Below are 24,761 nucleotides of genomic sequence, written 5' to 3' on the forward strand. Positions count from 1 at the left end.
CACATATAACATTACTGGCTAAAAATAACGGAATTATTCTTTACCTCCTCATTCTAGTCACTGACTCCAACCTCTTGACAAAACTATTTATGGTCCACTAAAAAATTATTACAATGAGGCATGCCGTCAGTGGCTGCTTTCCAATCATGGGAACAGAATTTCCGTATATGAATTTGTCCAAACATTTGCGACAGGCATATCAGCAAGCTTTCAGCGTAAAAAACAGCTGGTTTTTCGACAACAGTGATGACAGATGTGAAGTGACAGATCTTTCTTTAGTTATTTCTGAAAAGGAAGAAATTGTTGATAATATAGGTTCACCAGCGGCGGGACCAAGTAGAGTTACTGCGGAGCACACCGCAACAATTACAGAGTCAATGCCTTTACTCCAACACGGATAAACCACTTAGGAACCAAAGACAACAGAGTTAACAAATGATAAACAGAGAACATCTGAAGACATCAAGAGAAACTAGACACCCAAGACAATATGGATGGAGAGTTGTGCTCTGATACAGAAAATGAAGAATTCTAAATGTCAACACCAATAAGGTCAAAGTAAATAGTCAAATTTTGGTAAAATATGTGAAAAATAAAATGGCCAGGTATTTTATTCTAAATAGTGTGGAATCTAATTACACTGCTAATTTCCTAACAAGAAGGGAAGCGATGGCCTACATGTTTCCAGAAAGTCAAGACGTACAAATTATTCAGAAAAGTGACATTGTTGCACAGTTACCGGATGCAACAACAATAGGTAGTACGTGTAGAACACAAGTACTATTACATGGTAACGTCAATTATATACCATTTAATATTGAATAATATTGTACGTGTCGACTTAAGTCCATTTGCTGTATTGTTTTTTTAGTAATTAACTAAATAAACTGTAGTTAGAATTAATGTGTTCACTGTACCCCGTGCTGTGACCGGTGTACTCTGCAACGGGGCATAGACAAGTATTGGTTTTGGTCCAAACATGTATTTATAATGCATTATTCTGTATTCACCCATACGTATTCGCTTATTAGTGAAATTAAGTTAACTACATCTACACAGTGCTGAATACGGCTCTGATACAATTGTAACATTCCAAATTCCGGAAAGACCCGACGAGAAGTTTTTATAAATTTAGCATTTAGCCTTATGTACAACCACTAGAAGAATCAAAGTCAAAATGTCTATATACCCAAGACAATAAGGATTCGACTAAAGGAGATCTGTCATAAAAAACACCATATTCCTTTGCTTAAATTCTTAACTATTTTTCTCTTATATCTCCACACAGAATTGGTAAACGATCGAATAAGGCCCGTCTAATGACCTTTTCAACTCCCGCGCAGGCTAAGTCTATTTTGCGTATCAAGAATAAATTAGCCACATCTACTTTCTCTGCAATTTCAATTTCTGATGATAAAACACCTCGACAGAGACAATACCTAAATGAACTCCGGACAGAACTGAAACGTCGAACAGACAATGGAGAACAAAATCTGATCATTAAGTATGTAAGGGGTAGACCTACCATAGTCAGTAAAACTGAGAGCTCTTTAAACTAAATGTGTCCAGCAATTCCAGATCAAGTAAATCCCAACACCTTGAAATTACATGTTATTACCAAAATGTACGCGGCCTTAATAGCAAAATTTCATTGTTTAATGCCAACGTTAGTGATTGTGAATTCGACATCATAGCATTAAGTGAAACGTGGTTACGCAGTGATGTTTCGAGTATGGAACTCTTTCCGAATAATTATGTCGTATACAGAAAAGACCGAAAATTCCATGAGGTGGACAAGGTGAAGGGTGGTGGTGTAGTGCTCGCGTTAAAAGATTTCATAACATCTGAAATATTGGACATTACGGCTCTCGACGCACAATTTCCACTTATTGATCTTATTATTGTCAAGTGCCGGATTGGTTACAAATATTTTTATATAGTTGTTGTTTATTTACCTGATAAGTTAAGTTTGATAGACTTTGAATATTTTCTCGATTGCTTAGGGCAATTTGATTACTTAAATAATGACTGCATAGTACTAGGTGATTTCAATGTTTCAAGGTTTATAGATAATGATATGTCTGATTTCAAAAATTTTGTAGTTTTAAGTTTTGCGGGCTCTACTGGCCTTAGACAATTTAACAATGTTGTTAATCACTTGGGTAGACTGCTAGATTTGGTCTTCTCGCATTTCAGTTGTGAAGTGAAGCATGATGACTCACCTTTGGTCTATGAAGACTCTCATCACCCAGCTCTTCTAATAACATTTACGAATATATTTATAAAAGAGCCTAAATTTAGGTATGGTTTGGAGCAGTTAACTTACAACTTTAAAAAAGAAAATTTTCCTGCTTTATATCGAGAACTGTATGAAACGGATTGGAACTCTCTGGATACTTCTAATGGCGTTAATGAAACTTTAAATAACTTTTATGATAAGATTTTTTCTGTGTTTAATAAGTATATTCCAGTTTACAAAAACTTTAGCCATAAATACCCACCCTGGTTCAATGCTGATATCATTCACAACATCAAATTAAAAGCAAAGTTTAGAAAAAGGTTTAAACGATTCAAAAATCAGTGTGATTTGCTTGAGTTTCAACGGTTAAGACACCTTGTCAAATCAAAAATCAGTTTGGCCTACAATGTATATGTCGAGAATATCCAAATTGCTTTATCCATCAACCCCAAGAAGTTTTGGTCGTACGTAAATTCGAAAAATAATAGTTCAAGAATTCCTGGTGTGATGAAATATAATGACATTACTACCTCCGACCCACAAAATATTGTGAATATGTTTGCAGAATTTTTCAAGAGTGTTTTGCTGTCATCAGATATTAATTTCAAGGCCAACTCTTCCTCAATTAACGCAGATTACTTAAATTTTTATCCTATTTTAGAGTCTGAGATAATTTTGGCTAGTAAGAAATTGAAAGACAAAATGACGTGTGGACCTGATAATATTCCATCCTTTTTGGTTAAGGATTGCATAGGTGCCTTAACTGTGCCACTATTAAAAATTTTTAATTTATGTCTTCTTAACAAGGAATATCCGAATATCTGGAAGGAGTCAAAAGTGTGCCCAATATTCAAAACTGGTGAAAAGGGTCAGGTAGAAAACTACAGACCAATTTCCATTATTTGCAATCTATCGAAAGTCTTTGAAATAGTTTTGTATAATCGTATTTACTCACGCACTCGTAATCAGCTGTCTCAATATCAACATGGTTTTGTCTCCAACCGGTCCACTGTGACAAACTTATTAATGGTCACACAATATATCTCAGCGGCCCTAGATAATAGAAGTCAAGTTGCCGTCATATATACTGACTTTACGAAGGCGTTCGACAGAATTCACCACGGCGTATTACTTTCTAAATTGTGTCTCTTTGGTCTTTCTGAGGATGCCGTGACTTTTATGAGGTCTTACTTGTCAAATAGAACGCAGTTTGTTGCTTATAATGGTTACAAATCGGAAAAGTGCCTAGCTTCTTTAGGGGTTCCACAAGGTTCTAATCTAGGTCCATTATTGTTCTTGTTATTTATTAACGATATGTGTGAATCAATTTCTGCACCATGTTTATGTTATGCCGATGATTTAAAGATTTATTCATTGATAAGCGACCTTAATGATTGTCATTTTTTGCAGAGTGAACTGAATCGTGTACATGAATGGTGTAATGCAAATCATTTGAATCTTAATGCCAATAAGTGCAAAGTAGTTAGTTATTCTAGGAAACAGTCAAATTTATACCATCCTTATATTATCAACGGCAATGAACTTGAACGTTTAAATAAAATTAAAGACCTTGGAGTTACATTTGATTATAAACTCACCTTTGTTGAACATGTAAATTTAAAGGTTAAAGAAGCACTTAAATCTTATGGATTCATAATTGAAATAGTCGAAATCTCACTAATACTAAGGCAATTAAATTACTTTATTACACTTTTGTATGCTGTAAACTGGAATATGCCTCTGTCATTTGGTCACCTTTTTATGATGTACATATCCAACTTATAGAGCAGGTGCAGCGTAAATTTTTAAAATTTTTGTCTTTCAAAATTAACGGCATATATCCCAAGAGGGGCATCAGCAATAGTGAGTTGTGTAGCGGTTTGGACGTAGTATCATTAGAATCTAGACGAATTAATGCCTCCCTAATATTCCTGTACAAGCTACTACATAATCTCATTGACTGCCCTGATATTCTTCGACAAATAAATTTTAACGTTCCATCTTATCCAGTGAGAAATTCGATTACGTTCAGAAATACACAAGCTAGATCTAATCTTATGTTAAATTCTCCTCTATTTCTCATGTGCAACTATTATAATTCCTTAAGTGCTTACTGCGATATATTTCACTGCAGTTTAAAGCAGCTTACTAGGATGGCTGAGATCTACCTAGGTGATTGAGTAGTTTCTTTATGTTAAGGTAAAATACTCGAAAAATGTGTTATTTAGTTAGTACTTATGAATTATTAATATATCATTTAACTTTAGTATTGTATTTTGTCCTATAAATGGATTCTGTTGGACAATAAACGCTATTATTATTATTATTATTATCTCCATGTGGGAGGCAATGGTGCTAGATTAAAAGTATTAATTGGATTTCGTAAGATATTAATGATATACGGATAAAGATTAACTGTCCCTGTTGTATGTATGTATTATTAAGGAAGTAAACAAACGATTTTGTATGTAGGAAGTACACACACCGGGAATTTTTCATTCACTAGCTTACTATTAAGTGAAAGTAAAAGTGAAGTCGCTTCTTCATGTCTAGAGAATTAAATTCACATTTTTATTGTTTGTTTAGTCGTATCCTATTATTGTTAACCAAACCGGTTTAATTATTTTTCTAACAGATTAATAGATCGTGTCGTTAAAACCGAAAACAGCCAGTAAGTTACCAGGTTTTATGTTAATAAATTTTAACTTTGTGCTATAAAGTGACTTTAGAACTAGTAGTAAACAAATCATAGTTTCTAAATATTCGTTTTTATGAATGGTATTGCATATACAGGATTTCTCAAAATCAAACGATGAAGGAAAGTTGTTTGTTAAGTGGAAGACCCTTATATGTATCATATTTTTCATATTATTTGGATATTATTCTTCTCAACTTTTAATGGCAAAAATGGATTTAGTTTAAAATTATAACAGGCTCCCTAAGTGGATATGCGCTAGTCAAGGGAACCTGCATACTTTAGGGCTGTTTAATGGGGACTTAAGATGAATACTCTATAGAAGAGAATCTGAAACAGCCAATCATATCTTGCATGATTGCGAACAATTTTTGAAGACTAACAAGTGACTTGACACCAGAAACATACGGTAGTCCTGCTTCAAGTATATATAGGATTCTAGAATCAGAAATGGGTTTATGTTTAGGTTTATCTTCAACGAAACTCTTAATTCTAATTAAATCATAAAGTTTTATTGTAATTTACAACAGTTTTTGTGTACCTGTCTTTACTGTCATCTTCATTCGTCCAGTTACAAGGGAACCTGATGGCACACCTGCAAATAAGGAAATAAAAAAGTACTAATTTCCCATATTTTAAAGTAATTTCAGAGCCTACCCTAATTAGAATTTGTTTTTAGACTTCTTTTAAGATTTTTGAATTAAAAATGTCGATTTTGACTGGCCTAATATGACTTTGTCTATATCATTCCTCAAGTTTAATAATCTTTATTACTAAATGGAGCAAAGTGAATAGCAAACTTATCAATAAAATGCAGAAAGATCTGGTTACCGGTAATCAAAGCAGTTATCAGTAAAAAACAACAACATTAATTAGATAACAAACATATTATCAAGAACATATTATGATGTATAAGTTACGCATAACATTTGACATTGTCTTATAATAAAGTTTTATCAATATTGTTTATTGTTTTGTTCTTCAAGATCGTGTGACTCACTGCGCATATTATATTCAAACCTGTCAAATTTTTGATCAAAGTATCTTTCTCAAAACTTTTGTAACACCTTAGGTAAGTAATCTAAAACACCTTTAAGCCCTTTTGATTACTTTTCTAAAATACACAGGAATACTATTTGTCAATGTACGCTACTCCCTACTTAACCAAAAAAGTAGAGCTGAAGGTAGAGAGAGATGGTATAGAACTGGAACAGGAGGAAGCAATTCAGTCTCTAGCCAGAAACAAGTATTTAAATGTAGCAGTCAAACATTTATAACCATTTTTCACTACCTATAAATACAGGTGTGACAAGAACGCGCTTTATCAGAAGATTAGAATACTGGAATTTTCATATCAGTAGGTTATGATTACAGTCACGGGGCTCTAGGCACAATGGATGGGGTCTCGTTGTCAGTTGTCACTACTTGCGACGGCCATCATTATTAGAACATGGAAATTTTGATATTGTTGATTCTTGCAGATTTTGTTAAAAAGTATGTTTTAATAAATGTATTGAACACAATGAAATATTATTACTTGGCGCAGTCTAGTGGAAATTAAACGAAAATCATGGAAACAAGGTTACAAAATCCATTATCATTTGAAGAGAATGTGGCCGAAAATTTTAAACGATTTAAGCAAAGTTTTGAAATATATCCGAAGGCATCAGGAAAAAGTGGTAAAAGTGATGAAGTTAAGGTAGCAATTTTACTCAATTTAATTGGAGAAGAAGGCATTGAGATTTATAACAGTTTGGAATTAACAGAGGTCCAACAAGGAAAGCTAGCAGATGTATTGGAAGCATTTGAGTCTTATGTCACCCCTAGAAAAAAGTGGTTTATGAAAGATATTTGTTTTATAAGCGAATTCAAGAAGAAGGAGAGCCTTTTGATCACTTTTTAACAGATTTAAAAAATAAAGTTTGAAATTTTGAGTTTGAAGTTTCAATGGTAAGAGATAGAATAGTATTAGGCACCAATAGTAAGGATGCTCAACAAAGCATGGTAAAAACAATTAATTTAGATCTGACTAAAGCAATTGAAATACGAAATTGAAATAACGACAGTAGAGTCAAATATGAGTCAAATTGAAAAGGAGTTCTAAGCAATCCTATATGAATGCAATCAATTTCACAATTTTATCTACGGAAGAAAAGTGCAAATTGATTCTGATCATAAGCCTTTGGAGGCATTGATGCATAAAGGCATTGCGGACATAATGTCGCCGAGATTACAAAGGATTAGGGTAAGATTATCTAAATATGACACAGAGGTAACATTTAAGCCAGGCAAGTTCATGCATGTGGCAGATTTATTATCGAGGAATTTTATAAACGATGAAGTGGATGATGATAAATTTATTACAGAAATAGTTCACACTATTGACATGACTGATGAGAAGAGAGAGCAATTTAGGACTGAAGTGGATGCTGATGAGGATCTGAAACTAGTAAAGAAATATTGTATACAAGGGTGGCCCAAAACCTTGTCAAGAGTGAGCGATTCAATTAGATATTATTATTGTATAAGATATGAACTATATTTACTTGACGGACTAATATTTTACAAAGACAGGGTTATTGTACCAAAAATATTGAGAGAGAGCATGCTAAGATTATTGCATTCGAGTCATTTTGGCATTCAGAAAACCCAACAGAGAGCAAGACAGATATTACATTGGCCACAAATGAATGAAAGTATACAAGACTGGGTAAGAAATTGTAGCAAGTGTGAGATATTTAAAAATCACAATGCTAAAGAACCACTATTGCTTAGAGAGTTGGTCAAGCACCTTTTGAAAAGGTAGCAAGTGATATATTAGATTATGGTGGACAGTCATATCAAGTTCTGATCGATTATTTTTCTAAATGGCTCGATATAGTGAAAATTAATTCAAAAAGTTCTCAGGTGGTCATCAAGGAGTTAAAGAAAAATTTTTCAACACACGGAATACCCTACGAAGTCATATCAGATAACATGCCTTATAACTCGTGGCATTTTCAGCAATTTGCTAAAAATTGGGATTTATGGTTTGTAACGTCCTCCCCGCTATCCACGGTCTAATGGGCAGGCATAACGAGCCATTCAAATCGCAAAAAACATGCTTAGAAAGTGTGACGACTTAGATATAGCGGTCCTGGAGTATCGCATTACTCCAATAAATGAAACAGATAAAACACCGGCCCAATTAGTGACTAACAGGGTTCTTAGATCGAAGCTACCATCAAATAAAAAGTACAAAGACATACATCTAAAGGAAGAGTGCGAGAAACTAGAGGCAAAAAGAAACGAATATAAAAGTTATTATGATAGAAACACCAAGGTAAGAAGGGAAATAGTGCCAGGAGAGAATGTAGGTGTCAGAGAGGGCAGACAATGGAGACCAGGTAAAATACTGGAAAGAGTAGATGAAGCACCCAGATCTTATTTAGTGCAGAAAGAAAATGGGGAGGTGGCCAGGCGAAACAGTTATCACTTGAGGCCTTCCCTAGTTAAAGCGGAAATTAAGAAGAATACTGATTTTGCACATAATGATAGATCATTGAACTCCTCATTTGGGAATGAGAGTCGTGGAGTAGAGGAACCTTCAACCTCCCAGATGAATGCTGCCAATAGAACTAGCGCTACTCAGAAGGGCTCCAGTGCTCATAAATGACTAGCAAATAAAAAATGTATGTAAAAAAAAGCCATCATTATTAGAACATGGGAATTTTGATATTGTTGATTCTTGCAGATTTTGTTAAAAAGTGTGTTTAAATAAATGTATTGAACACAATGACATATTATTACTGGAATTATATACACCATACACAAAAAGGGAAATGTGCTTTACTGCTCTAACTTCAGAGGGATTTCCCTTCTTAATACAGCATACAGCTTTTTGTCCCTGATATTTAACTAAACTTTTGTATGGCGAAAATGGCGATTGCTAAAAGTTGAAAAATAATTTTTTGTTTCGAAAACTCCAAATTAAGGCAACATCGTTAATTGTTTATAACTATTGTAAAAGATCAACCTAGATATTTGTTATTGCGCCCAAAGTTGGGTATTGCGGTTCTTAACAAACCTTTAAAATTTCAGATCAAACCATCAAATAATTTAAAAGTGATTCTATTTGTTTATCCCAGTAAACTTTTTTCGCAATAACATTTGTCAGATAATAATGAATATACGGTCATTCTTCGTATACCAAAATGCCTTATTCTGCAGTTTTCGAAGCAACAAATTAATTTTACAACTTTTAGCGATCGCCACTTTTATGTTTTAAAAGTTAAAGTTAGTAATTCAAATATTTAGCTTTTTAATGGTAAGCATAAAATCTAAAAAATTGTATTTTTTACATTACTTTGTTGTCATTTCTATTGAAATGAACCACAGGTTTATCCAACTTACACAATCAAATGCCTTTTGGTAGTCAACGAAGCATATAATCATAGGTACTTGAAATTCTTTAGACTTTTCAATGAGTTGTCTTAGGTTCAGGATTTGTTCCCGTCTACCTTTACACTTTACAAACCCCGCTTGTTCCTGAGGTATTAGGTAATGTAGTTAGGTTTTTAATCTGTGTTTGATCACATGCAACAATATTTTACTAGCATGTGTTATTAGTGACAGTGATTTCTCTTTAGCGATGAATTGCATCTTTTCTCTAGGGTAGTCAGAGGCCATTGATTTTCTGCTGGTACCTCGTTATTTTTATATAGCTCGCCACAGTAGTTTCGCCATGTTTCCAATATGTCGTCAGTAGCGGTCTTTAAAATACCTTCCTTGTCCATTACAGACCACGTTTGAGATTTAAATTCTCTGATAAGGAGTTTGATCTTCATTCGACAGCCATATTCCTCTATCTCTCTGCATATTTGAAACATGTAATCAGCTTTATATTTGCGGCACTGTTTTCTGATTTCTTTCGATAGCGCTCTGTATTCATCGTTTGTTCCGTATCTAGTTTTATGTTCTTTTCTGCGGTGAATCACAGTCCACGTATTATCGGATATCCACGGCTTACGGCGCATGGAAACCGCTGCCTCACAGTCTTTTGCAGCCTTATCTTTGAGACAGATCCAAGTGCTCTCAGTGTCACTATCTACTTGGTCTAAAGAAAGAGCTTCTTCTAGGTTTCGCTTCCACAGTCTGCGGTATAGCAGACTGTGGAAGCATTTGTTGCATAGCAGTTGTTAATAATTAAAAAAAGACACCAAAACCTCTGCAGAAAACAAATAGGTTTCCTTTACATAGGCCTATAATAACCTTGAAAAAATTCAGATACCTACCTGGATTTGTCACAGTCGCGAACAGGGTTTTTTTTTGCTTATTTCCATGTACTAGAAGAGCTGTAGCGCCAACTGATCATGTATATTTGTCAGAAATGTATTAAAACGCAACGTTAACTTTTTTTTGGGTTGTTTGTGGTCAATTTTAAAGAGGTTCTGAAACTGTTTTCTTTTGTCATGTTTAAGTTGAATGCTACATATACAGGGTGGTCCTTAAGTAATTGTACAAAACGAAACAGTAGATTCTACACTTTAAAATATTACGATTTAAGCCAAATTGCTTTAATAAAATGTTGATATTAAGAAAGATACAGGGTGTTAAAGTGCAAAATTAAAATTTTATTTTTCGCCATAACTTTCATGTTTGTAAACATTTATGTATAAAAATTTACAAATGGGTACTTTTAAATATGAGAAATTATAATTTGATGCACACTTTGATGTAACTTATAGAGGGCGCTACTTATGCCACATATGTGGTATAAATTTGCACTTAACTTTTTTGCTCTTTATGTTACCTGCATTTGGGGTAAAAAATATTAAAGATACATTATTTTAACAAAAAAAAGGTATACTTGTTAATAACTTCAAGACTAAACAGTTTTCGAGATAATCGCATTTTAAAAATCAGCTGCATAATTCTGATCTAAGGCAATTTCTCCAGGCAACGAAGAAAAAATAGACAAAAACAATAATACTTCTGAATTTTGGCATAAAATACCTTTAACTAAAGTTAATAGTTAACGAAATATTAAATAAAATAAATATATCAGCAGGATAATTAATAATAAGATTTGACAAAATAACAGAATAATAGGATTGACATATAACATTTTACGTTTTATGTTAAATTAAAGTCATAATCAACACATTTTGTTTACAAACCAAATTAATAAATAGTTAAACTAAATAACATAGCTTTTTGTCAAACTAAGTGTTCGATATGTCCACCATTTTCTTTAATTCATTTGTCAATATATTCCATAAAAGATCGTCTCATGTTAAATAGCATCCTTGGTTCTAAAGAAACTGCTGCAGTATTTATTTCTTCCTATAGTTGGTTGCGAATATTTATGGGATTCTTATAGACACGTTGTTTTAATGCGCCCCATACACTAAAATCAAGCGGATTAAATTCGGGGCTACGTGGTGGATATAATGTATAATGGATGAATATATTATTTTGGATACATATCCAAATCTTATGGTATATGTATTATGGAACTACATCTTATTTGTCGCAAAAAGTAAATAATGTATTAAAATGTGATGTATCTCGTTCATTGGTTACTTATATACACACGGAATAACCTATCGATGACATTACTTATTTATATGATTACGTTACAGCTTACGAGTAACTATAATTACATCTCGAACAAATGGACTATTATGATTTACTAGCGAACTAATATTATGCTGAACTAAATTGCCTGTGTGTTTACTATATTTATAACAATATCAGGTTATTAGGACAACGATTTTTGAGTCTTTCAGGTTAGATTTGTAGCAAAAGTATTATGAAATAGGACACATATGTGTTATTCAATACCTGTGCTCTAGTTTCTATTTGTCCTAATAAAAATGGGTAAACAATTTACGTAATGAACAATAAGTATTCTTTTCGGATTTTTTATTAATTAAATAATTATATCAATATCTCACCACATTGCCAAGGCATGTGACTACCACGACCAATCCAACGTTCAGAAAAGTTGTATTTAAGTATGTTCTAACTGCCTTCTCTAGAATGTGGTGGTGTACCATCTTGCATAAGCCACCTATTTTGGGTTTTTAGCATTTTACAATACAGAAAAAGTAATATAACGCCATTATAGAAACTTAAGAAGCGATAGCAAAGGGAAATTGTAAACATGATGACGGCCAACGTCTGAATACGGACACGGCACAAAGAAGAAGATGAAATATCTTTTCTCCAATAAGACATTTAGCACCCATAACAAAACATTTTGTGATGTTACATTATCATCTTTGAGTTGTTTTAATAAGAATATGAGAATATAAGAACTATGAATTATGATTATCTACAGGTATTCACTGCTTTACCGCACAAATATCAAACTCGGAATCATTGTGCAGCTGACTTATAAAATGCATTTATCTCGAAAACGGTTTAATTTTCAGGTTACTAACAAGTATACCTTTTCTTTGTAAAAATAATGTATCTTTAATATTTTTTAACACAAATAGAGCTAACTTAAAGAGCGAAAAAGTTAAGTGCAAATTTATGCCACATATGTGGCATATGTGGCGCCCTCTATTAATTACAATAAAGTAAGTATAAAATTATAATTTATCCTACTCAAAAGCATCCAACTGTAAATTTTTGTCCAAAAATATTTACAAACCTAAAAGTTATAGCAAAAAATAAAATTTTTAATTTCCACTTTAACACCCTGTATCTTTCCTAATATCAACATTTTATTAAAGCAAGTTGGCTTAAATCGTAATATTTTAAAGTGCAGAACCTACGGTTTCTGTTTGTACAATTACTTAAGGACCACCCTGTATATGGGGTTAAACCACAATTATTGATTGTACTGAGAATTACATTTTACATTTGCATTTCTTTTTCCAATCAGTAAAGCATTTTCAAAAAATTTTAAAATAAAAATTGTTAATGACTTGTTGACATGTTGTGTAATTAGTTAGTTTTAAGTATTGTTAAATGTCCTAAAACAAATAAAAAGCCTAGTATCTCAACCCGAGAATATTACGGCATTTATTAAACAAATCGGTATGAAATCTCGAATGTGAAATACATTACGCAGTGCATTTGTATCGCGTGACTAGCTAATTATTGTTTATTCACTAGGTCCCCTGAAGACAATACACTAAATTTACCTATCACCTTCTACTCTCTACAGTTTCACTGTTTATAAAATTAGAATCCTTGAATAACATTTATGACCAACCTTTTTATAAATGCCAACTTATTTTTGCTTTCATATTAATCACTTGTCATCTTTAAGATAGTTTAAAATAAATCTTTGATTTTTTTATAGGTGCTTCACACCAAAGGACATGATGAACACTTGATTAAGAAAAGAAGTACAGAACGACCGATAAGAATTTTGCTGTACTATGACCAAAGCGTTTACCGGTAAGTAAGACATTACTAAATATCTACTATCACCAAATAGCCATAATTCGAAAAAACAATTGGAGAAAAAATTGTTTACAACAAATTTATGATTCACAAGGAATCTACGTTCCTGTATTTGGCTGTATACCATATATTAAAAAATTTATTAAAAATCCTTTGTAAAAGGTATATAATTTTTTTTTTTTTTTTTTTTTTTTTTTTTTTTTTTTAAATTATATACCTTTTACAAAGGATTTTTAATAAATTTTTTAAATTTATGATTGTTTATTGCAAAAAGACATCAAAAGAGAGATAAAAGACATCCAAACTGTTCCATTATTACGGGATATATAAAATTCTATTTAGGATATATAAAAAGTATTGTAGCGTGATTAAATAAAACGAGCGGTTCGAATTTATATACATATATTTATTTATAACTTTACAGTTCGGTAGTATCTTAATAACTAACTCTACTTCTAACATTGTTACCTATATATACTACAGTTACTACGTTCGAGAATATTCTGGCGTTGTCCCACCTCTAGTTCCCCTACGTGACCGGTTATTCTCTCTCGCACTCGATACACGGAGAAGCTTCTGGAAGGGTATTAGAGATGCAATGCAACCGTTACCTGGGCCATGCCGAGAGCATGTTTGTAACACTGCTCCCCTCTTAAATCTGATCGTCCCGATCAGCAACTCTATATGTAGGCACAGGATGGCGGAATCTACAGGACTCTCCAGCTCTGCATGAACCCTTTAGAAAGAAATAACAGTCTACTGACTTTGAAGGATGCGATCTCATCGGGTTAATGCAACACACAGTAATTCGTACGCCGGTTTCTCGGAAGATTACTTCAAGCATGCTTCTGACAATCTTCCAGTCCAGATTATCTAGTGCATGGCCTATCTTGGGTAAGGCCAAATTCTTGATGTCGTAATTGCACACAATTTTCTTCAAATTAGTTAGAGCACGCCATATATCCTCGTAGCTTGCCCTGTCTGTATACGACTTCCTGGTCACCATATACAGCAAAGATCGAGAACCATCTTCTAATCTCAGTACTCTTCCAACTTTAGGCTGCTGGTTTTTTAACTCGTCCAAACGACCGAATTTCTTATAAAATACGGATGAGATTCCTTTAGTCATCTCAAGATCTTGGGCAACACAGTGGGCTAGAGAGACGTTATGCGGAACACTAAAAAGATCCTGCTGAACTTCTGTGGTCACGCCGAATCTAGCACTCTTTCTCTCTGCGTAATTTGACATAAATTCATTAAAGCTTGGTCGCCGGTCATCTTTGATCTCATGTTGAAGGGTTCGTGCTTCTTCTGTGTCATTTGAACCAGCATATGGTGCAAGACGATTTATGTGAACTACTTTTGGTTTACCTTTCGGCAACTTCTTAATTCGGTATATTACGTCATTTATTTTCTTTTTAATTTCATACGGACCTTCCCATTGTCTTTGCAGTTTGGGAGACAAGCCTCGACGACGTTGTGGATTATAAAGCCACACAAGATCACCTACTTCGTAGCTTTCACTCTTGCATCGAGAATCATATTGATCTTTCATTCGGTCACTGGCTATCTGGATGTGTTGTCGGGCAAGTTCATGAATGTTGTTCATTCTTAACTTCCGGCGGTCGACATAATCTTCGCTTGCAACATGTTCTTCGGAAGGTCTGCAGCCAAACTCTAGGTCGCAGGGCAAACGAACTTCACGACCTAACATCAGGCAGGTTGGAGTCTGGCCTGTAGTTTCATTTACGGCCGAGCGGTAGGCCATTAGGAATAAATGAATGTGCTGGTCCCAATCTCTTTGGTGTTCTGATACAACTTTGGACAGGTGTTTACCCATCGTTCGGTTCATTCTCTCGACCATTCCATCTGATTGAGGATGCAGGGGTGTCGTTCTGGTCTTATTGACACCAATCAATTTACAAACGTTTTGGAAAAGGGTTGATTCGAAGTTTCGCCCTTGGTCGGAGTGGATCTCCAAAGGAACACCAAATCGGCTAAAGAATTCTTTAACAAGTACCTCTGCAACGGTAGCAGCTTCTTGATTTGGTATCGCATAGGCCTCAGTCCATTTCGTAAAATAATCCATGGCTACCAGGATATATTTATTTCCATCATTTGTCTCTGGAAGTGGACCTGCAATGTCGATTGCTACTCTTTCCATAGGACTACCAACATTGTACTGTCTCATGGGTGCCCTCTTTTTACCAGTTGGCCCATTACTGGTTGCACACAGTTCACATTTCCGGCACCATCTTCTTACATCATCTTTACAGTTCACCCAATAGAACCGTTCTCGAACCTTTTGCAGAGTCTTCGTGATACCAAAGTGTCCACCTGATGCACCGTCATGCAACTGACGCAATACTTCTGACACTTTACTTTTAGGTACAATCAACTGAAGCTTAGTTTCTGTACCATCATCGTTCTCAAAGGTTCTATACAGAAGATCATCTTTCAGCACTAGACAATTCCATTGGCTCCAGTAACACTTGACTTCTGGACTACATGCACTAATGTCTTGCCAAGAAGGTCTTTCACTTCGACGCATCCAATCCAATACTCTTTTTATACATGGATCATCTGCTTGAGCGTCTTGTAGCTGTTGAGGCTGCCATTGATCATTAATGACGGCGGTTCGTCTCACGGGGCAAAATCGTTCTTCTAATTCAAGACAATGGTTACGATTTGCACTGTATGGCCGTCTTGACTGAGCATCAGCATTTGAATGACTTTTTCCAGCCCTGTGTTCGATTTGTTCTAGCTTTCTGACTGTTGTATTATTTTCTTGCAATTTACGACGAATGTGACCTACGTCGTTACCATTCCAACATCTGGGTTCACGTCTCTTCGGCATCATGTCACGAACTACTTTCCGTACGATTTCCTCCAGACGTTTCTCGTTTTGTTCGTCGCTCTCTTCAGAGGCTCGTACTCGATAGCTCCGTGAAACTTGACTAGCTGTTTCATGTTCTAAGGCAATAGCGAGCGCTTCATCTAAAACTTTCGGTCTTGCTAGTCGTAAAGCTTTCTGTAGTTCAATGTCTCTTAATCCATTGACGAAGGCATCTACAGCAATTTCTTCCAAAATGTTGTTTGGTGCCTCTGGATAGGCCAACAGCGCTATACGAGCAATATTTGCTTCAAATTCTTGCAAACTCTCACTTGCTCGTTGAATTCTACTTCTTAGTTGCGCCTTGTAGACTTGTTGTAGATGAGCATCTCCATAACGTTTGTCTAGTCGGGTAAATAAGGTCTGGTAACATTTTTCTTGTCCCTTAGGAATCGATCTTAGGATATCTGCAGCATCACCTCGTAAAGCAGCAGTCAAGGAAACAGCTTTTTCTTGTTCTGTCCAATGATTGGCTGTCGCAATGGCTTCAAATTGTCTAAGGTATATAGACCAAGAAGACTTTCCATCAAATGGTGGCAATTTGAATCTCATATTATGTGTCGTTTCGTCTCTGGATGATTCTTCTTTCACTACCGGATCTAAGGCTATTGTATTAACTGGTGGTAGCACTTTTGTGTTAGTTATCATGGTCTCTAATTGTTTGATCTTCTCTTCTACGTCTTCTATCTTATCGTTAACATTTTTCTGTATCTTATCAAATGTTCTTGAGACTTCTTCAAATTTCTCATTGTTTTGATTACATACTTCGTCGAATCTTCTAGACATATTTTCGAATTTCTCGTCGTTTTGTCTGGCTGTTTCTTTAATAATTTGAGAAGTTTCTTCGATCATTTGAGACGTTTCATCGAATCTTTTGGAAACAGTCTCGAATTTATCATCAGTTTTTTTAGAAGATTCTTCAATTTTGTTAGAAGTTTCTTCAATTTTTTTAGATGTTTCTTCTATCTTCATTAAAACTGCTTCTTCCGCTGACTGAAACTGGAATCTCTCTGGGTCATCTCCATTCTTGTTAAGAACATTCTTCAGTCGTTCTTGGAGGATCTTCTTGGACCCGCTGCAATCTTCATCGCGTTCTTCTAGTTGCTCTCGCAACTGTTTTACTGAGAGTTGTACTAGCAGCATCTTTGGTCAGGCACACACGTACTTTTTAAATGTTCTTTCGTACAAAGATCACTACCGATCTACGCGGATGTTCCCGACGAACAATACTTTTCAAAAGTTCAAAAGTCTTTTTCAAAAGTCACTGCTGAATTTATTTCTTTTTTATCCCACTTCTGACACCAACTGTAGCGTGATTAAATAAAACGAGCGGTTCGAATTTATATACATATATTTATTTATAACTTTACAGTTCGGTAGTATCTTAATAACTAACTCTACTTCTAACATTGTTACCTATATATACTACAGTTACTACGTTCGAGAATATTCTGGCGTTGTCCCACCTCTAGTTCCCCTACGTGACCGGTTATTCTCTCTCGCACTCGATACACGGAGAAGCTTCTGGAAGGGTATTAGAGATGCAATGCAACCGTTACCTGGGCCATGCCGAGAGCATGTTTGTAACAGTATTTTTATTCCTTACTTCAAGTCAATCTCTGAAAAGATAATCGATTTCACGTAAAAATTTTATAGAGCCATTTTAAAACTTCTAAAAGGTATAAAGGTGTAGCTTATGACAAATCCTTGAAGACGTACATCTGATCTTGCTTTGTTTTATTAAGTGAAAAATCACTGTTTGCCTATAAAACGTTTCTTATACATTTTAGCTTTTAAAAAATAGCAAAATCAGATGTACATGTTCAAGAATTTGTCATCACGTCATCAGCTATCCCTCATACACCTTTTAGAACCTTAAAAAACCTGTATAAGATATTTTCAGCTATTGTTTCCTTTACTGGCCTATTTTGATTTGAAGATTTTCACTTTCCAGATAAAAATTCCTTTTAGAATTCACTTTTAAAACGTTATTTAATGTAAAAATATGAACTTTTTTTATATCTGCATTGCTAATTGATAAGCTGAATGTTATAATGGTAATGTTAATAAATAAACAAATTGAATTAAATAAAATACTTGTTAAATACCACCCTAAAATTTTACGAGTGCTAATTAATCAGAGGATAAGTTTAGCAGATGAACAACAGGTTCAGATGGAAGATCGTGTACAGATGCAATATTTGTTATAAAGCAGATTACTGAGAAATTACTAGAGTACTATAGACCAGCATTTCTCTATCTGATTGAGAAGTTCCCCTAAATATTATAAAAACTATAGATTATAGATGGACAATTTACAGAACCTATAGAAATAGGCAGCGGAATAAGACAAGGGGATTCATTGAGCCCTATGCTTTGCAATTTAATTATGGATGAAATCATCAAAAGAATTAACAATGAAACAGGATACACAATGGGAAACAAAGAAATAAAAATACTCTGTTACGCAGACGACGCAATATTGATAGCCCAAGATGAAGATAGTCAGCAAAGACTGATCCACAAATTTAACATAAGAGCAAAAGAATTTAATGTGACAATCTCACTTAGGAAGACTAAAACAATACGATACCTTTTTGCCATAACATCGTAAGTCTCGTTTAGTAAATTTTACAGTACGGCAGTTTTTTCAATAAACGTGTTTAGAAATGTCCAATTGAAGTGAAAATTGGCATCCGGACGTATTATGATGAGTGTTTGAAGTAAAGTAATGATTTTTCTTCAAAATAGTTTCAGTTTTTTTGTAGTTGGACTTACGTTACTTTGGAAGCATTAAAAATAATTTTGCTACTGTAGTTTTATACAAGTCCAACACTTACGATAATTTTGGTAAATTCAGAAATAATTTCACATTATGATTGTTATCGTAAGTTCAGCACTTACGATAAAAAGTATGTTTAGACACAGCCTCATAAAGTAACATAAATATATATAAAAAAATACCAAAAATCATTTATTTAAGGTAATTTATTTGTGAAAAGTAAAAAGTACAATAGGCATTTAACTGAACAACAAATCGCTTTACTCATAAACTTACAAGTAGTCATAATATCTAATGTTATTGCGTGTGATATAATAAATGTGAATCATAGCTAGTCAGCAGAAATCTAATCGTGGGGCCCTTCATCGCTTTCGTCTTCCTCATCGGATTCTGCTAGCTTATCTGGCGTAGCTGACGTTTTCATTAGCCTATATTCTTTATTCTTTTGAAACCTGAGAGGAATTATATTGTAGTCGCAGAGATCAATTAAGTCTTTTTTCTTTGCAACCGAAATAGACAATTTTTGAGACTAAAGCCGTTTTGGTTTTTTTTTCTTTTTAATTCCATCGTGAAATTGATGCAGTTCTGGCCATTATTTAAATATTCAACTTCTATAATAATATCTGGGTTACCTTTCTCAAATTTTACATTTTTAATTTCACTGATTTTTATAGGTTTTCCGTTCTTACATTTGAATTTACTCGGTTTTAGTACATCATCAGATATTTTTTTTCCATTCTAAGAAGTCGCTGAAATCAATTTTTATTGTTTCAAATGGTTTAAGTTTGGTACGAGAGTTGGATATTAATGTACACCATTCTGATGGAACCCATACTACGCGTTTTTTGATAAACCGCTCAATTGTTACGGAACTGAGTCGACAGGCATATAAGTATGGCCTGGTAGTAAGTATCGCACACTGATTGATGTTATATTAACAGAATCCCTAAGAAAAGTCGGGATCATTAGATGCAACTTCTTGCAAATATTTGTAGATTATGGTAGATATTTCGTTACTGCCACGTCCTCCGTCACATTCTCCCCACAAATAACAAAACCCATTTTGGGTTCCACTTTCGTAAACTATAAGATTGTAATAAGCATACTTTCTGGTGTAGTACAAGAGCAAATTGTCTCCATGTGGTATGTTTAACACCTTCTGTACGTCGAAATTAGCACATAAAAATTTTGAATCTAAGATAGTTTTTTTTTGATCAGCTAGAAATGAGTCTTTGCATTTTTCTTTGTTTTCCAAATGTTTTTCATACAATTGCTTTGTTTCTTCTGTTTCCTTAAAATCTTTGTCTTTTCTCACTTCACATACTTTGCACTTATCTTTTTTCGGCAAGTGAAATCCGATATTAAATTCTGCCTTAAAAATCTTTCAGAACACTTACAGGGAAACGATATCGTTCTTAGTTATGCCATTTTCTGGCAACTGTTTCTTCTTAAAAAGTTCGTATCAGAATGATACATTACGAAATTCAGTGGGTAAGTGTCTTCTCGATGTTTTATTTCTGCAATAATGAGGTGGAACAGCGGGTAGCAACGTGATAAAATCTAAAACATTCTGCTTCTGCTCTTTCCCAGTCTTGTTATGTGGAACATGCTTACCTCTCGGATCTATTTTGGAAAATGAGGCTGACGTAGAGTTTTCTTTCGTATATCTCAAAGTCATTTATGAAATATCCGAGGTTTTCAATAAAAATTGTTGGCACACCTCGTGTTCCACATCATTCCACCTAATTATATACTTGTACGAACATTGTCTTCTGCTTCTTCCAGCCTCTTGTTTTCGACGTTTTATTATCTTTTATGCCTAAAGCAAAAAGTAAAAACCATAAATAATTACCGAAAAAATTATTTTGTGGTACTTACGTTCTGATTCTGCGGCTATACACAGTGCACTAATAGATCGTAACGCACTTCGCTGCATCGTAAGTAGCAATTTTTGTACCACGTGACTTGCACCTTACGATGTTTTGGTGACCATGCGATGTTTTCACAACTACAAAATAGATTTGTTCACATTTTTATGTGACTTACGTTACAGCAAATTCGGTTTTTTCTCCAAGACTGTGCTATTATACCTTACGATAATTTTACTGGGAGGTGCCTGGCGGCTTGATAGATACGATTCTTCAATAAAACTGTTTTCCCTAATTTTGTCACTTACGATGTTATGGCAAAAAGGTATCGAATAGTAGTCAGCAAAGAACCAAAAAGACGTAAAATAGAAATTGATGGCATCAGTATTGAACAAGTAATGGAATTAAAATACCTGGGAATTACACTGTCCAGCTATGGAGAACTGGACTATAGGCTACTGGAAATAGCAGAGATGAGTGTACTGAGAAGAATTACAGGAAATACGTTGAGAGATCGAAAGAGAAGTGAAGACATCACAAGAAAATGTAACCTACAGTGTATAAATGAATGGACACAAAATAGAAAAGAATCAGATTAAATCAGATGTGGAATCTACACCATGGAGAATAATATATGAATTGCCAAATATAGACAGTGTTTGGGAAAGTATTTAGCATTTATTTACATATTTTACATTTAATATCCAATTTTCATGCTCGCTCTGATTCGACAAGATTGGAGCTCTTGACAGCCGTATTGCTGGCTGATCTAGTCACATCTGTCAAATAGTTTTTATGCCAATCGTTTTGTGCCAATTGTATTAAACACATGCAAGAACTGATACCACGCTCCACTCGGCATTATGTGCCTTCTAATCAAAACCCCTCTGATTGTGCTAGTTGTGTTTTTTTCACGACACAATTGTTACAATTTTCACCAAACTGGCATTTTCCTACCGTGGAGCTCGTCAAAATATCATTACTCTCCGGCTGTCGTCGAAGACTTTCTTCTGAAATTCGACGTCATGCCGAGATTTCGACGATGGTCTTCTTCTTTCTTTTTCGCACCCCACTGAATTCTTATAGGAAAAGACGCCAATGGTATTCTGTTTGACAGAGTCTTCCTGGTTAAGTAGGTCCAAAATTCTACTGATTCAATGCTGTTCTTTTTAACTGGCGACATTGTACGCACTGTTAATTTGAGCACAGTTTCAGAGGGCATCCAACAATGTCCTGTGGTCAAAATATGCCGGCGGCTTATTTGTCAATCCATATTTTAATTTACTTACTTCTTTATTAGTATATCGATCTTTTCACGTCTATCCTTTACACTTATACTTTCAATTGTTCTTAAAAACATTTGTTTTTGGAGAGGGAGAATGTTTAGGAAAGTATTTGGTATTTACCTATTCACATATAATATTTTTTACTGTACTATAATATGATCTTGTTTAGTGATATATTCTAACTACTTATTTACTTTAAAAGATTACAGTATATTATTTTTCTTCTATTCAGTAAATTCTTATTGTTAAACTTAGTCAGTTTTTAAGTTCAAAGAAATTCACTTGTCTTTGTTATTTGTTAACTGCCTCGCAAGCACAGAAAACGCTATAAAATATCAAATTTCTGGAACCATTTAGTTAAGTTATCGTCTTTCAAAAGCGCATTATAATAGCGCAGATTTGTGGGGGTTGCACTTGCCCCACTAACGTACGGACCACCTAAGAAGGGTGGTCAGAGGGTTTCTGCCTATCTCTTACCAAGAAAAGAAAGATTTTGAATCGAGACATCGCGATGTAAGCATCTCCTCTAGTTTGACCAGAACGTCCCTCTTCTACTACTTGCTACAGTTAATACACCATAAGGTAATTGTTTTTTCTTTGTACAGATAACATCAATGAGTTAAACCAGGTATTTTCGGGATATTTAAATTATTTTTTGTTATTATTCTGATCATTTAACCAGCGACCTCATTAAGTTTTACACAAAACAGAAAATAAAGTTCATTTTCACTATAATAATATCATTACTTTACTTGACATTCATGTTCTATATCAAACTATCTATCTTTGCAAAATGCATTCTAATTACTAGTTCAAAAGTTTATAATTAGATGAATTTGGTATAGGTGTAAACTATTATAATTAAAGTATGTGGGTCGGAAAATACGTGCATAAAAAGTATTCAGCAATAATTATTATGTTCTGTTCTACATGTGTGGTAGTTAAATGTAACAAATCCGCATACTCATTACTACAACTAATCGTGAAATTTATTTTTGTATGACTAATATATTAGGCATGCAGTTAATTTGTTTTAGATACCTTATCTTAGCTTAATATTTATGGTTTTTCTTTTCTAGATTTTCAAAAAAAAATTGATTGTTTTAATAAAATAGGAAAGAGTTGTGTTACTATGAAAAGGTAAGGCCCAGTTAATCATAAGACAGCCCAATAAAATAAAAAAAATTATGCTGGGAAAGTTATAAAATTATTTAAATGTCTTTCTTTTCTTTGGTAGCCACTCTAGTTTTTTTTTTGGAATCGATTGTATTTTATCGATTGTAAATTAAGAAAATATTCTTACAGGTAAAAATCAAAATTTTTGTTTTTTCAAATTACCTGATTGTAGGTAAAGTGCATTTGCAAATACAGTACCGTGACTTGTGCATAATTTTGGTAAGCGGTAAACCATGCATTAAAGTATGACCTATACTTGCTCCATACTTATCACAAACATATTCTTTTTTTATAGATAAGGTGTTTAAAATTTGAATTTTGAACACCTTATCTTTAAATTTTTTTCGTATAAGTTTCTTTAAAATAAATATCATTATACAACATGTAATTTTGAATAGTAACTTTAGTATCATTGACACAAGGAGCTTTATTTAATTGTCTGCTAAGATAAGACGCATTGTCCGTCACAATTAAACTGTTTGGTGGTATATTTGATATTAATTTATTTTTAATCCAGTATTCAACCGCGGTTGTGTCTTGGTGATAATAGACGCACGATTCACTAATGTTTTTGACAGATAAAGACAGCGTTTGGAATTGTAATAGTTTTGACGAATTGAACTCTCGAGCCATATATATTTGGCTTTTCAATTCATCAAAGCTATAGCAAAGCTTTTGCTGAAATCGTTTTGCAAATTTCGTATACCTAGCTCAAAAGACAAAAAACGATATTATCAAATCGTTTTCGATTATGGCCATCAAAGTAGATGGCACTACTGTAGCTATCCACTTGACGCCGTAAATAGGGAGGAGACATTCGTTGGCGGATTTGTGTGTGAATTGTAGCCTCTGACGACGCAGGGATATGCAGAAATAATGTTTCTAAAATCTCTATATATATTTTAAATATACGTAATATGAATAAATAGCTTAATTCATATATATTTTTTTAATGAAGAAATAACGTGAATTTTATAGAAATTAAAAAATTACTCATTCCACTACGAGGTGTCGAACGAGTAACATCGTTTTATATTTTGTCGTGCTTACTAAAACATAGTGCAAAAACAGTGAACATAAGTGTACCTTCAACTACAAATAAATGTATGTATAATTCACTCATTACTAGTTGAGGTTTGTTTTTGTTTCAACTGATTAAAATCACAAAAGAAAAAATTTAAACAGGATTGCTTTAGAACCGGCAATCTATTTTTATTTTAAAATGAATAAAAAGCTGAAACTTTACCATAACACATAGAAGCTAAATTATAATTTCAACTAAAAACGCAATTGCTTTTGACTACATGAGCAGTGGCGTACCAAATACCAAAACAGTAAATATGTCTCAAACACAAAACCAAGTTTTATCCTATGTATCAGTAGCGAAAACAATTCCACGGCCAACTTTCCCAAGCAAAC

General features: G+C 33.9%; 1 protein-coding gene across 1 annotated transcript in view; it reads left to right on the forward strand.

The window, feature by feature from the left end:
* The window catches only part of Invadolysin (leishmanolysin-like peptidase, invadolysin), a 210,284-nt gene that overhangs the window by 83,061 nt on the left and 102,462 nt on the right, over nucleotides 1-24,761 (forward strand). The window contains exon 2 of the mRNA XM_072546245.1: nucleotides 13,234-13,331. Coding sequence (XP_072402346.1) covers nucleotides 13,234-13,331 — 98 coding nt within the window. The remainder of the gene's footprint in view (nucleotides 1-13,233; nucleotides 13,332-24,761) is intronic.

This window comes from Diabrotica undecimpunctata, chromosome 10, assembly GCF_040954645.1.
Source record: "Diabrotica undecimpunctata isolate CICGRU chromosome 10, icDiaUnde3, whole genome shotgun sequence".
Taxonomy (NCBI): Eukaryota; Metazoa; Arthropoda; class Insecta; order Coleoptera; family Chrysomelidae; genus Diabrotica; species Diabrotica undecimpunctata.